A 16,367-nucleotide genomic window follows, 5' to 3' on the forward strand; every position below is an offset into this window, starting at 1 on the left:
GCTATTGCTCAAATAATAATTTAAAGTTAATGAAAATTCAAACAACAAATTTCTATTATTTGCTCCCTTTTAATCTGCTAAATATACCATTAAAAGCTTATTATATCTGTTGAACAATTTGGAGGGAAAAAAAACAGATCACTTGTGAGCTGATAACCCTTTGCTTCTGGACGGTTATCAGTTAGCATTGTTCCCTGACAACTCATGGGGCCCCCGGGCAATAGGAGATTATGGGGCCCGCAGGCAATAGGAGATTATGGGGACCCCAGGCAATAGGAGATTACGGGGCCCCCAGGCAATAGGAGATTATGGGGCACACAGTATACACATACAGGGCTAGATTCAGCAAGAATTTACGCCGGCGTATCTATTGATACGCCGCGTAAATTCAAAGCTGCGTCTTTCTGTATTCAGAAAGCAAGATACACCGAAATTAGGCTAAGATCCGACTGGCGTAAGTCTCTTACGCCGTCGTATCTTAGTTGCACATTTACGCTGGCCGCTAGGTGGCGCTTCCGTCGATTTCAGCGTAGAATATGCAAATGAGCTGGATACGCCTATTCAGAAACGTACGTGTGCCCGGCTGATTTTTTTTACGTCGTTTGCGTAAGGCTTTTTCCGGCGTGACGTTACTCCTGCTATATGAGGCATAGCCAATGTTAAGTATGGACGTCGGGACAGCGTCGAATTTTGCGTCGTTTGCGTAAGTCGTTCGCGAATAGGGCTTTGCGTAAATTACGTTCACGTCGAAAGCATTGATTATTTGCGACGTGATTAGGAGCATGCACACTGCGATACGTTCACGGACGGCGCATGCGCCGTTTGTTAGAGACGTCATTTACGTGGGGTCATGTTTTATTTGCATAAAACACGCCCACGTCTTCTCGATTTGAATTTGGCGCGCTTACGCCGACAGATTTACGCTACGCCGCCGTAACTTAGGGCGCAGGTTCTTTGTGAATCCAGCCCCATCCTCACTAAGTTACGGGGGCGTAGCGTATCTGAGATACGCTACGCCCACACAAACTTACGGCGGGCTTTCTGAATCTAGCCCACAGTATGCATACACAGTATACACACATACAGATTACACTTACACACACTGAAAATGTACTGGAGAGGCAGGGCAGCTATAATCATGGGATTTTTAGAACAAAAGGTTTTCGGTAAGGGACATTTCAGGGACAGATGTAAAAAAAAACAAAAAAAAAAAAACACAGATTTTTTACATACTGTCCCTGGTTTTACTGAGGCTGGCAACCCTGATGGGGCCCCCTAGTGGCATGGGGCCCTCGGGCAGTGCCCGAATGGTGAGTCTGCCCATGGTTCCCTGCTATCTCTATGGACTACAAAAAAAAAAAAATCTCTCCCTATCATGGAGAAGAGATTGAGGTGTTATTCCTAACATACCATTTGCCTTAGGCTGGCCATACATTATACGATTTTCCTTTAGGTTTACCAAAGCCATATAATAAGAGTTCAAACCTAAACACTTTCAATTTGGATGCAATCAGGAATGTCCTTGCACTATAGCTGAAGGTGAATCTAAAGAAAATTGAAAAGGGAAATTGTATAATGCCTGCCTTAGAGTGCTGCTTAGTATGGCTGTCACCCTAGGGCAGAAAGTGTCAAGGTAAGGAATACCTAGCTAAAATAAAGTGTGAAACAAAAAAACAAATGCAGCCAGCACATCTAAGCAGCAGTAACCTGCAATACCATACATATGTGTTCTTGGGTTTAGATACACCTTTAAGCAGCCTTTGCCATGCCAACCAGGGTTTCATGAAAACCTAGTGTTCCTCCAGAGATTGCTAGGGGTTCCATGGGCAATAAGTAGTGGAGGACGGACTGCTTGATGGCGCCTGCATAGTTTAGGGGCCAATGTCACTAGAAAGATCCTTGGACCAGTGGAGCCTTTCCTATGTAAAAAGAGTGAAACACCTCTCAAGGTGAGTCTTCACCTATCCCACCTCTCCACAAAGTCTCTCCTCTATTTGCTCAGATTAGTAACATCTGAAACATGTGATCTTATTAGCGGTCCCTATTGGCGACAGTCTTCCATTCTTCCTCCAACTAGGCAACAATACAAGGGAGCCCCAAAAATGTTCAGGCTTGGGTGTCAAATACTCTAGGGCACAGGTGTCAAACACAAGGCCCGCGGGCCGAATCCGGCCCTCCAGGCCATTTCATGTGGCACTTGCACCTCTACTGCAGCTGCAGGAAAGCTCCAGCCCTCCTCTGGTCCTTCTCCAGACCCTGTACTTTCTGCTTTCAAGCAATGCATCCAGCTTTTTCCCAGCAGCAGCATAAGGTAAGGGGGTGCACTGTAATGAAAGGGAGAGTGGGGGACTCAACTTCTGATGGTGGGGTGGCGCTTGAAATCAAATGTAAGGGGAGGGGATGAGCTGGACATCCAATCTTACAGATACAATCGGCCCTTTTGAGGGCAATCATAATGCTGATGCGGCCCACCATGAAATCGAGTTTGACACCCTTGCTCTAGGGATATCACATTCGTGTTTAATTTAGAATATCTACAAATGACGCACTGTTGGCTTTGGATGTATTAATTTTTAGAATAAAGGGTCCCTATAGGATAAAAAATAGTTGAGAAAGGCTGACTCAAAGCTCTGTTGACAATCTTGCTGGAACATACAGAAAAAAGCCTAGGCACGTTGTCACGTGATCTCTGCTGAAGAGCAGGAGCAGCCCCGGATCCTTCCTAAAACAAAGTATGGGACCAATTGCTTAACGTATGTGCTCCATGGCCAGTAGAGCAAAACGGCCTGCAGTAGCAGTTTTCTCCAGGAAAGGTATTTATTTTTTCATCACAGTAAGATGTTAGGTCTGCTTTAAAGCGGAGCTCCACCCTATTTTAAAACATTAGCTTAAAGCGGGGGTTCACCCTAAAAAAAAAAAAAAAATTTCTACAATGCCATCCAGCATACTAGCGCGAGCTACAGTATGCCTTTATTTTATTTTTTTTGCGCCGCACTCACAGTTTAATCCCGTAGTTACGTTTCAGACTAAAGCGGTGGTTCACCCTAAAAAACAAGTTTCTACCATGAAATCCAGCATACTAGCGTGAGCTACAGTATGCCTTTATTTTATTTATTTTTGCGCCGTACTCACAGTTTAATCCAGTAGTTAAGTTTCAGACTCCCCGCGGGGAGTAGGCGTTCTTATGCAGAGGGGAACATGATTGACGGACGGCTATGGCACGCCACGCTTCCCGAAAAAAGCCGGAGTAGGACTCGGCTCTTCACGGCGCTATACGGCGCCTGCGCACAGACGTCCCTATGCAGAGGGGAACATGATTGACGGCCGGCTATGGCGCGTCACGCCCGAAAATAGGCGAAATAGGACTTCGCTCTTCACGGCGCCTGCGCAGTCAGCTCCTAGTCTGTGCGCAGGCGCCGTATAGCGCCGTGAAGAGCCGAGTCCTACTCCGGCTTTTTTCGGGAAGCGTGGCGCGCCATAGCCGTCCGTCAATCATGTTCCCCTCTGCATAGGAACGCCTACTCCCTGCGGGGAGTCTGAAACTTAACTACTGGATTAAACTGTGAGTACGGCGCAAAAATAAATAAAATAAAGGCATACTGTGGCTCACGCTAGTATGCTGGATTTCATGGTAGAAACTTGTTTTTTAAGGTGAACCATCACTTTAATCATATTGCAGCAATGAGTAAAGTTACAATAGGAAGGTTTTTTTTGTTATGGTACCTGTGTTATCTTGATGTGTCTCTCTGTTTCCTGACTGTGTATTCTGCGGGTATTCCGTCATTTCCTTTACCCGCGCTGTCTCCTGGGAGCTTGTGTTATTGCTCCAAGGAGTCATTTTGAAGGCCTGCTGCGAGTTAACGCGGAAGTTAGAAAGCAGGGCGCTGCAGCACGGTTACAATGCGCTTGCGCGCGAATGGGGCGGGACGACGGGCAGTGTATGATGGTCACAGATCGTCATCGCTATCCAGGAAGAAAGTGCTTATGGGCTTCACATGCCCACAAGCAAAATGAGAATGTCGGCAAACATTTTTTAAAAGTGTCTTTATACAAAAACTCGGGAGATCGGCGGCGGTCAATTTGAAAAATTTAATAATGTGGTTGGAACTCCGCTTTAAGCGAGTTTAAATAGTAAAAAAATAAAACAACATATCAGCCATTTTTTACACCATCCGAGAAAGTTTCATGGTCACATTTAAAAGCAAAACAGCATTTCCAGAACATGAAAACACATTACGGCCATTTCCAGCTCACTTTCTGCATATAGAGTGATGATCACCTGATAGATAACTGGATGGAAATGCTTTACTTGAAACACCAAAGAAACAGATTGATATATAAATAAATATGGAGGGTGGTGACTTACCCTTTTGCACCCAGGCTTGTGATTGGGTACTTGGGAAGTCTTCTGCTTGGCAATCCAATCTTCTATGCCTTTCCGAGTCAGGCAAGCATTTACTGCAAAACTATCACCTACAGGAAGACAGAAATGCGGTGAGGGTTCAAGGAAAAAATTAGGAAGAAGAAAAGAATACCTCAGCCCTCTGTCCTAGTTCCTTCTAATGACATAATGCATCCATTATCTAGCACCCCATCTTGTCAAACCCATTGACTGAGGCTGACCACACAAGGACCAACAACAGCAACTGTCACTTGTGACAATCTCCCCAGATAGAGGTGCAGTGCTGAGTGCTTCCAGTCACTAGAAGTGATTGTAATCATATTGGGAAATCTCTCAGAGACAGATAAATGATCTTCCTGTTTTATGTAGAGTATATGGAACAAAGACTTTATTGTGCATTCACTGGCTCCATCATCAAACTAATTGGGAAGATGAGCGCAATGGTCCCGAAGCTGCATGATATGTTCAAGAACGAGCAGACGCCTGATGGCTTTTGTGGCGATGTCTGCCTTTCTATGGTGGCTCCATTAGCTACAGTATAGCTGGGAGGACTTTCTTGGGCATAATGAGTGAGATTTACTAAAACTGGAGCACTCAGAATCTGCTGCAGATGTGCATGCTAGCCAATCAGCTCCTAACGTCAGCAGGTTCAATTAAAGGGCTTGTAACCTTAACCTTTTGGGGAGGAAAATCTTAGTAATATAAATATACCCATCTTTTATATAAGGGTGTAGGTAAGGGTTAATTTAACTGTCATATATTTTTATTTGGCATATAAGTAATATGTGTACCAGGTATTATTGAAATATCTCCAGGCGTACAGAAGTTATGTGGGAACATACATTTCCCATTGATTTGCATGGGACTTTAAACAAAAACCCCGACCCTCACAAATGGGGGTAGTTAAGGGATAAATTAACTATCCTATAGTTTAAGTGGACATATAAGTAACATGTGACCAAGTGTTATCGAAATATCTACAGCCGTTTGGAAGTTATGAAGTAACATGTATTTCCCATAGAGTTGAATGGGACTTTAAAGAAAAACCCCGACCATGGCAAATGGGGGTGGGTAAGGGTTAAACCACCTATCCTATGTTTGTTGCTGACATATAAGTAACATGTGTGCCAAGTTTCATGTTAATATCTTTAGCCGTTTGGACGTGATGCTGGAACATACATACATACACACACACACACGTTGAGTTTTATATATATAGATTAGTTTGTTTAAACTGGTTGTAAAGCCTCGTACACACGATCAGTCCATCCAATGAAAACGGTCTGAAGGACCGTTGTACTAGGTTAACCTATGAAGCTGACTGATTGCCCGTCGTGCGTACACACCATAGGTTAAATAACCGATCGGGTCAGAACGCGGTGACGTAAAACACAACGACGTGCTGAAAAAAACGAAGTTCAATGCTTCCAAGCATGCGTCGACTTCATTCTGAGCATGCGTGGGTTTTTAACCGATGGTTTAACGATCGGTTTTGACCTATCGGTTACTATCCATAGGTTAAATTTTAAAGCAAGTTGCCATTTTTTTAACCTAAGGTTAAATAACCTATGGGGCCTACACACGATCGGTTTGGACCGATCGTGGGTCCTTCAGACTGTTTTCATCTGTTTAACCTATCGTGTGTACGAGCCTTAAAGGTACATTTTTTTTTCCTAAATAGCTTCCTTTACCTTAGTGCAGTCCTCCTCCACTTACCTCATCCTTCCATTTTGCTTTTAAATGCTTCTAGATTGTAAGCTCTAACGAGCAGGGCCCTCTGATCTCTCCTGTATTGATTGTATTGTGACTGTACTGTCTTCCCTGATGTAAAGCGCTGCGCAAACTGTTGACGCTATATAAATCCTGTATAATAATAATAATAATAAATGTCCTTATTTCTTCTGAGAAATCCCCACTTCCTGTTCTTCTGTCTGTAACTCCACACAGTAATGCGAGGCTTTCTCCCTGGTGTGAAGTGTCGTTCTCGCCCCCTGCCTTGGACTACAGGAGAGTGAGGACGCCCACTAAAACACAGCTCTTTTCTCTATCTGCGTCGTAGAGAGCGTCCTGACTCTCCTGTTGTCCAAGGGAGGGGGTGAGCACGACGCTCCACACCAGGGAGAAAGCCTCGCATTACTGTGTGGAGTTACAGACAGAAGAACAGGATGTGAGGATTTCTCAGAAGAAATAAGGACATTTAAAAGCAAAATCGAAGTGAAAGAGGACTGCACTAAGGTAAAGGAAGCTATTTAGGGAAATAAATTGTACCTTTACAACCCCTTTAAGCTAGTGCATTGTTGGTTCACTTACCTTTTCCTTCGATTTCCCTTCTAAATGTTTTTTTCCTTTGTTTTCTTTGTCTGAATTTCTCACTTCCTGTTCCTCCTCAGTAAGCTGTTCTGGCTGACTAACCCCCATGGATGATGGGGGCAAGCTTACTAAGGAGAAACAGGAAGTGAGGCCTCGTACACACAACCGGTTTCCTCGGCAGAATTCATCAAGAAACTTGGTGGGAGATTTTTTTGGCCGTGGAAACCGGTCGTGTGTACATTTTTCAGCGAGGAAACTGTCGAGGAACATGTTCTCTTTTTCCTCGACGGGAATGGAGAAAATTGGCTTGTCGAGTTCCTTGACAAGCCTAACAAGAACTCGACAAGGAAAACGTTGTGTTTCGCCCGCCGAGTTCCTCGGTCGCGTGTACGAGGCCTGAGAAATTCATACAAAGAAAAAAACATTTAGAAGGGAAATTGAAGGAAAAGGTAAGTGAACCAACAATGCACTAGCTTAAAGGAACCAATTTAGAAAATAAAAAAACAAACCTTTACAACCCCTTAATAAAACTTGAAAGCTGATTGGTTTCTATGCAGAGCTGCACCAGATTTTGCACCATGCAGTTTTAGTAAATAAACAAAAATATCTATTAAGTGAACCAATTCTCCTTTGTCCTTTAGGGTACGTGCACTGATGTTTGTGCACAATTTTCGCACTTATTTTGCATGTATTTGCATGTACAAGAGTAAAATAAATTCTAGCTCTCAGAATGCAATTTTGACCTCTTCAAATGAACATTTAACGCAAGTATTTGCATGCGTATGCACGTAAAATACTGATCTGCAACTCAGATTTCTGCATTTTTTTCTTGCTCATCTATACACAGCACATGTTTACACACCTGTGTATACAGACACATAGAAAACAATGGACTGCATTTAAATCAGTAGAAAGAGAAACAAACAAAAAAACACCTGTATGCCTAAAAACACCACGTGGCAGCAGTTTGAAAGAGGCCTTGGGATGACTCAAAAAACCTGGAAAACATATTAGATGTTCCCAATGCATGTGGCCATCTTTGGCCATAATAAAACTGGGGAAAAACAATCCCTTAACCAGGTACTGCAGTTGGGGCGCATGCATGCTGCAAACTTCGATGGCAGCGTTGTAGCCCTGCTCCGCTCACTTTAGGAGCTTTGTGCACCATGGCCATGGCTATTTCCATCATAAACCTTCTACAACTGCACCCTTATGTACCACGGCTCTGCAGGCACCTACCTATGGAATAGGCATGACTAAAATCCAAGACGAAGCCAAAGCCCCAAGGCAGGACTATTGCCAAGATGGCACTGCCTCCTCTTCCTGTAGACAAGACCACAAGACACAAGTCCGTAGGCTCCTCTGATTGCCCTATGTAGTTTCCCTTGGTTCTACAAGCAGGTACTGCCATGACTACGGCTTACTGTACAGGAATGGACTGGCCATTGGGACTACAGGGAGTTTCCCGGTGGGCCGATGGCTCAGTGGGCCAGCTTCAGTGACAGCGAACCGCCACCACATCCGCTACTCTGTCTCTCCCTACCCGCATCGCTCACCTCCTCTCCCTCCCCGCAGCGCTCACCTGGGGGGACAAAGAAGCAGGGGGAGGACCAGAGGAGCGGGGGGGGGGGGGGCGACAGAGGAGCATGGGGGAGGGGACAGACAGCTGACTCAACAGCCATGGCCTGGGAGTTTCTCACTTCTGCCTAATCTTGTAACATGAGGGGGGGCACCAAACTGATTCTTTGCCCCGGGTGAAATAATGTCTAGCTTCCCCACTGGTACTGCCTATAAGAGTACCAGTACCAGCCGTTCTACTCTAATAAAGTAGAAAGGCTAGTGAAGGGGGAGAGGGGGCTTGGGTGGCCGAGGGGGGGGGGGGGTGCGGGAGTTGCCCTGCCGCCATGGGAGAGACCTGTCAAAGTGGGCCAGTCTGGATGAGGTCCAGGGCCAAATTTTTGTCCCAGTCCAGCCCTGTTACTGTACATTTATCTTTGGCGCACAATGACAGATCTGTTTCCTTTTCTATACAAACCAGAGAATCACCCAAACTGACCTCATATTTGGTAACCGTCTACCCACCAATTGATATATCGTTATAAACAATGGCAAGAAGTTTCACATAATAGATAAAAATAATAAAAAGCGTAGACGGCCATGGAGCGTCCACTCCCAGGATCACTCCCGAAGTCACCATGACCCAGTGAACACTTTATTACACCGAAGCTTAAGGGCTACTCCGCACATGTCATCAAGAAAGAATTACTGTACACAATGCAATTAAAATGAAATCACAAATTTCTTTTTAGTCAAGGAAACACTTTGACCATATCACTGATCTAAGACATTCCAGGGCATTAGACTAGATCACAGGATGCTTGCATTTCAAAGATCAGCTATAAGCATTGGTAAAAAGCAGCTTACAGGTTCACTGACACATGAAGGGATTAGACAGGGAACAGAGTCACAGATCAAACACTCTCACACAAACACAAGTCCATCATTCAGGCGCTGTCTCTGCTACAGAAACAAAGTAAATCAGGTCCCCATCTACAAAACCAAAACGGCAAATCACAAGGCGGATCATCAGTCCAATGGCGGTTTGTTTGCAGATCAGCAAAACCAAACAAAGTCCAATCACCAACTCCAAGCTCCATCCAAACAGACACAAGTAAGATATTTACTGAATATATTAGTAACTTACTTAAAAAAAAAGGATTCAACAAAAATCAACAACAAAGTCATCAAGAACAATATATATATATATATATATATATATATATATTAGAACTTTGTCTTCAAAAAAAGGTGCTCATTTGTTCCCTTGGAGATTTAGTATATATATGTATACATATATATATATATATATATATATATATATATATATATATATATATATATATATATATATCTCTATCTATCTATGTTATAAAGATAGAGAGAGAGAGAGAGAGAGAGAGAGAGAGAGAGAGAGAGAGAGAGAGAGAGAGAGAGAGAGAGAGAGAGAGAGAGAGAGAGATATATATTACACATACACATATGTATATATTCTAAACCTAAGCTACCAAATGAACACTTGACAAAGACAAAGTTCTTCAATTGTGTCTCTACTTGTTCATGTTCTCCTGCTTCTTATGATGTCCTGCCAACTCTTTGATTTCATAGGGCCGGATTCAGAAAGGAGATACGACGGCGTATCTTCGGATACGCCGTCGTAACTCTGAGTGTGCGGGGTCGTAACTATGCGACTGATTCATAGAATCAGTTACGCATAGATTTCCCTAAGATCCGAACGGTAAGTGTCTTACACCGTCGTATCTGAGGCTGCATATTTACGTTGGCAGCTAGGTGGCGCTTCCGTAGATTTACGTGAGGAATATGCTAATTAGGTATATACGCCGATTCAGAAACGTACGTCCGCCCGGTGCATTTTTTTACGTCGTTTACTATAGGCTTTTTCCGGCGTAAAGTTACCCCTGCTATATGAGGCGTATCCTATGTTACGTATGGACGTCGTTCCCGCGTCTAATTTTGAAAATTTTACATCGTTTGCGTAAGTCGTTCGCGAATAAAGCTGGACGTAATTTACGTTCACGTCGAAAGCAATGACGATTTGCAGCGTAATTTCGAGCATGCGCACTGGGATTCTTTCACGAACGGCGCATGTGCCGTTCGTAAAAAACTTCAAATACGTGGGGTCACACTAAATTTGAATGAAACACGCCCACATCATCCACATTTGAATTAGGCGGGCTTACGCCGGACCACATCCGTTACGCCGCCGTAACATAGGGTGCAAGTTCTTTCTGAATACGGAACTTGCGCCCTAATTTACGGCGGCGTAACGTATCTGAGATACGTTACGCCATGCGGATAGATACACCAATGTATCTGAATCCGGCCCTATATCTCTTACTCAATACTACCCTGGTGGGTAATGATATATTTACAAGATTGAAAATGATTAGTAACCAGCAGCCAAAGAATAAAAGCACATTTCTAATTTGCTGTATAGGTTGAGGCTTAAGTGATACTAAATTCTGGTATAAAAACATTCTATTTAAGTATGCATTCTTAATCCAGACTCTACCTTCTATTGCTCTCAGCCTCCTCCAAATGCCCATAATCCTTTTTTTATTTTTTATTTCCTGTTAAAGAGTTTCCACCATAAGTGGGAACAAAGCCACCCTCTCCTACCTGCTCAGCGGTGGACCAGGGACTATGGGATGTGTAGTATGCACAGAGCAGTGCTCATGACCACAACTAACTTGTACTCCCATTTCAAACAAATGGAAGTGAGGGGGAAAAGGAGAGTTTCCGGATTTCTCAAAAGATGTTATAAGGAAGAAGCAAAACAGCAAGGAAGAATTTCATGGAAAATACATTACGGGGCCAGGAAGTAGCGGTTGTATATAGATAAGTATGTCCAGGGCCAATCCTCCCTATAGGCTCACTATGCAAGCCGCTTAGGGCCCTGCAAAGCTGCAAAGGGCCCCCCAAATTACTAGAGGCCCCGCCTGGTGAGAAGTCATTTTCGCACCCTCACCCCGCTTCTAAACTCGCTGGCTGAGTCATTTCCGACAGCAGAACACCCCCTCCCCCCGCTTCTCAACTTTCTTTAATGTGACATGTCACTGTCGTCAGCGCCCCCCGCTTCTCATTTTTAATGTGCCATGTCATTTTGCTTAGGGCCCCAGGGAGGTCAGGATCGGCAAATAGACTGCGCAGTTTGCAAAGGGCAGTTGCTCCAGATCTTAGTAAAGGAGGTAAGGCTTCACTTTGCAAAAAATACCCAATTACGTGCAAAGAAAAAAAAAACAGCATCTTTGCTGGCACATGATTGGATGATAGAAGTCAGCAGAGCTTCTGTTTATTTACTAAGCTCTGGAGCAACTGCACTTGCAGAGTACATTGGAGTTCATTTACTAAAGATGTGTGCAAAACCAGGGTCACTTCTTCATAGAAACCAATCAGCGTCTAACCTCGGCTTTGGCAATAAAACCTGGAAGCTGATTGGTTTCTATGCAGAAGTAAGCCGGATTTTGCACACTTCAACCTTAGGAAATAAACCCCACATTTCGTTTGCCTTTAGTAAGTCATCCCCTTAGTGTCACTTTAAAGCTGAACTCCATGCATAGTTACAATGATCCACCTTGGACCTATGTAAGTGGGCATATTCCATACCTAACTGATCCCTGTGGAAGCGGAGAAGCACCATAGTAGCCACAGCTACTACTGTTATCCTCCTGTTCTTCCGGGTGCTGTGCCGAGTGGCTGCCCTGCTGCAGTAACCACAGTGGATCATTCGCTTGGCATGGGCGCCATTCAGATAGCGCCTTGTTTTTTTTTTCTTAGTGAATATGTGGCGTTCTCCGATTGGACAAGTTAGAGATCATGACATCACCGCCTGCGTCTCTGCCTCATCCAATTCGACCTGTTGGGAAAATGCAAAGCGTTCTCTAAATAATGCCTGTGCTGAGTGAACAACCCCCTGTGTTCAAGATAGAGCAGGGCAGCTGCTAGGCACAGGGTCCGGTGTAATAGCGGCAGCGGCGGCTACTATAGTACTTCTGCGCTTCCACAGTAACCGGCCAGGTACAGGATTTGTATACTTACACTGATCCAAGCTGAACTAATGTAACTATAGAAAAATATCCATCCCTGGAGTTCAGCTTTAAGACGCTCTGCCTCGGTATTAACCAAGTCCATATGTTTTGCAGCTGGCCAAATCAGTTAAACATTAAAGGACAATCTGCTTTTAAAGTTGACATCCAGGCAAGTCTGCTCTATGGACCCGGCGAATGTACCGCGGCACACAGAAAACAGAGTTTGGAAAAAGCGATAATGCGCGATTCCGACTTTGTTGTTCACATGAGATGGTCTGGCCGGAGATTCTCCAAACAAAAAGGTGACAAACTTTGACAAAGACTTAACACATGGAGGACAACATAAAAGTGGTAAGCAGAGCTTTAGAACGCACAGGGGGTGACAACCCGACGCTATGTGATCAGATCCTAAAAGGCGGGACCCTCAGGAGGATAATGTGACCCCGGACTTCACAAAAAACACATGGCAGTCTTCAATCACACACATAAGAGCAGTCAATGTAGCCTTTGGAGAGGAGCAGCTAATGCCTACTCTGCATGGGACCGGGACTCACAGGGACGACTTTACAAGCTTAGAATGTAATGCAGAAACCTCCACAACACTAGAACATTCCAAAACCCGAGCTGGAAAGAGGCTGAAAGCAGGGACCCATCAAAAGCAGAGGACGACCCAACCAAGAACTCACATGTATAAGAAGAGATATCAAGACAAGCTAATAAACAACAACCAACATATAAGAAGAGCTCTGAAGACAACCTAATAAACAACAACCAACATATAAGAAGAGCTCTGAAGACAACCTAATAAACAACAACCAACATATAAGAAGAGCTCTGAAGACAACCTAATAAACAACAACCAACATATAAGTATAGATCTGAAGACAACTTAATAAACAACAACCAACATATAAGAAGAGATTTGAAGACAACCTAATAAACAACAACCAACATATAAGTATAGATCTAAAGACAACTTAATAAACAACCACCAACATATAAGAAGAGATCTGAAAACAACCTAATAAACAACAACAACCAACATATAAGAAGAGATCTGAAGACAAACTAATAAACAACAACAACCAACATATAAGAAGAGATCTGAAGACAACCTAATAAATAACAACCAACATATAAGAAGAGATCTGAAGACAACCTAATAAACAACAACCACCAACATATATAACAAACACCACAATAATAATAAATAGTCCAACCCCATGGGGACAATAACAGCGTGACCATGAGACGGCAAGTTTATTTACTAATTTTTATCCTTTTATTTAGTAAATAAACCCCATAGTCTAGTTGCCTTTAGTAAGTCATCCCCTTAGTGTCACTTTAAAGCTGACCTCCATGTATGGACATTTTTGCATAGTTACGATGATCCACCTTGGACCTATGTAAGTGTGCATATCATATACCTAGCTGGTCCCTGTGGAATCAGAGAGGCAATATCGTGACGGTCTAAAAATGAATTGTACAGAATAGTTTTTAAAATACAATCGGAATATTGAAAAGATCGTTTTCTGCGCCATACACACACACTGATGGATGGAATAATCAGTCTATGGCTGACAACCCATTTGATCCCAATGCCACATATGAGGACATCGTTTTTTATTAATAGTTTGGATAAGTTCGAAATCACACCTCTGTTCCCACGGTGATAAAATGTCATCATTTAGTCGATCGTATTTGTGAACAAGTATCTCAGTGCTACCGATTAATGGAAAACAATCAATAGTTTTCTGCCCCGGCAAATGGGATCAAAAGTTCTGGCTATTTAGCGTGTGTGGATTTGATGGAATTGTACAGAGATCGAATAATAAAACCAAAGCGTGTGCGATCACCACTACCGATCATATCCAATGTCTTTCCTGTCATCAGATTTTGACATCCGGACCGATCAGAATCACTTTGATTAGATGAGCTGGGAATGGATCAATGACTCGAATCTGATCGATGAAGGATGGTTACGTGTGTGATCAGCAGCAACCAATCAATACATGGATCCATGACCTATAATCGACCAATCAATACATAGATCCGTGACCTATAATCGACCAATCAATACATAGATCCATGACCTATAATCGACCAATCAATACATAGATCTATAATCGACCAATCAATATATAAATCCATGAACTATAATCGACCAATCAATACATAGATCCATAACCTATAATCAACCAATCAATACATAGATCCATGACCTATAATCGACCAATCAATACATAGATCCATGACCTATAATCGACCAATAAATACATAGATCCATGACCTATAATCGACCAATACATAGATCCATGACCTATAATCGACCAATCAATACATAGATCCATGACCTATAATCGACCAATCAATACATAGATCCATGACCTATAATCGACCAATAAATACATAGATCCATGACCTATAGGGCCCCCAGAAGACAAGGACAGGACATGACATTTCCTACCTTCAGGGCTTTCTCTTGGTTTGCAGACTGCAACTGCCAGTCCGGAGATCGGGGTGAAGATCGGAGGAGAGAAGAGAACAAAAAAGCACCATTAGATGTCTCCCAACCAACCGACCGACCAATCCCCCCCACCGACCACCCCATACACACACACACAGCCATGCCTCCGAACATCGCTCACCGTGCTTGGAGTAAAGTTTCCCCATCTCTCGGGATGCACAACATCAGACACACATTACAATCCAGACATCGGACAATCCATCGGCCACGTAAATCCGCTCATACGATCCGGATCCTACAAGCGCTGACACCCCATAGACTAGGAGGCTGCCGACTACACCGAGCCAACACTCTGCCAGACACAGCACAGAGGAGGAGGGGGAGGAGCCAGAGGAGGGGGAGGGGGGCACAGGACAGGGAGGAGGAGGAGGAGAGGAGCTGGAGGGAGACACACTGTGTGAATGGAGGGAGGAGGAGGATGGAGGAGGATGGAGGGAGGAGGGTGTGCCTGCCTGTCTGCCTGCTGGACTCCAAACTCATCTCTCAACAACTCACACAACCATCAATCCACCTCCAATGCCTTTCACCATGGAGGATTCCTTGAAATAACTTCCCCCTTCCAGGAACCTCTGATATTCAGATGAATCACCAACTTTGTTTCTTGTGTTTTACTTTTATTTGTTTTTGTTTGTTTGTTTTTTATTGTTTTTTTAACCACTTCAGCTCCAGAAGATTTTACCCCCTTTATATCCATTTTTTTTGCTATAGAACACTGCGCTATTTTACCTGGCGATTGCATGATCATGCAACGATGTACACAAATCAAATTTATACCATTTTTTCCCCACAAATAGAGCTTTCTTTTGAGGGTATTTGTTCGATTGTTTTTAAAAAAATTTATGATACAAACGAAAAAAGACAATTTAGTGAGTAGCACTCTCGCCTAGCAGTAAAAAGGGTTGCTGGTTCGAATCCCGACCACGACACTACCTACCTGGAGTTTGCATGTTCTCCCTATGCCTGCGTGGGTTTCCTCCGGATGCTCCGGTTTCCTCCCACACTCCAAAGACATGCTGGTAGGTTAATTGGCTTTTGTCTAAATTGGCCCTAGAATGTGAATGTGAGTTAGGGACGTTCAATTGTAAGCTTCTTGAGGGTAGGAACTGATATAAGTACCTTAAATAATAATAATTTTGGAGGAAAAAAACTTTTTTTTTCTTTCTGCCATTAAACATATACAATAAATAAAAAAAAAAGACGATCATGCAATGCTGCAGACAAATTAAATTTATATTATTTTTTTTCTCACAAATAGAGCTTTCTTTTGAGGGTATTTGATCAATTGTTGTTTTTTTTTATTTTTATTATTATCATTATTAATATTATTATTATACAAATGAAAAAATTAAATTTTGAAGAATTTTTTTTTTTTTTACCTTCTGTCATACAACATATCCAATACATAAAAAAAAAAAAAAGATCATGCAAGGCTGTACACAAATTAAATGTATATAACTCCCCCCCCCCCCCACACACACACACACAAATAGAGCTTTCTTTTGAGGGTATTTGATCAATTTTT

General features: G+C 43.1%; 1 protein-coding gene across 1 annotated transcript in view; it reads right to left on the reverse strand.

The window, feature by feature from the left end:
• NKD1 (NKD inhibitor of WNT signaling pathway 1) overlaps positions 1-15,158 on the reverse strand; it is a 126,747-nt gene extending 111,589 nt beyond the window's left edge. The window contains exons 1-3 of the mRNA XM_040328707.1: positions 14,967-15,158; positions 14,786-14,818; positions 4,367-4,473 (exon numbers count right to left, since the gene is read on the reverse strand). Coding sequence (XP_040184641.1) covers positions 4,367-4,473; positions 14,786-14,818; positions 14,967-14,991 — 165 coding nt within the window. The 5' untranslated portion in view covers positions 14,992-15,158. The remainder of the gene's footprint in view (positions 1-4,366; positions 4,474-14,785; positions 14,819-14,966) is intronic.
• Between the last annotated feature and the right edge of the window lie 1,209 nt (positions 15,159-16,367).

This window comes from Rana temporaria, chromosome 11, assembly GCF_905171775.1.
Source record: "Rana temporaria chromosome 11, aRanTem1.1, whole genome shotgun sequence".
Taxonomy (NCBI): domain Eukaryota; kingdom Metazoa; phylum Chordata; class Amphibia; order Anura; family Ranidae; genus Rana; species Rana temporaria.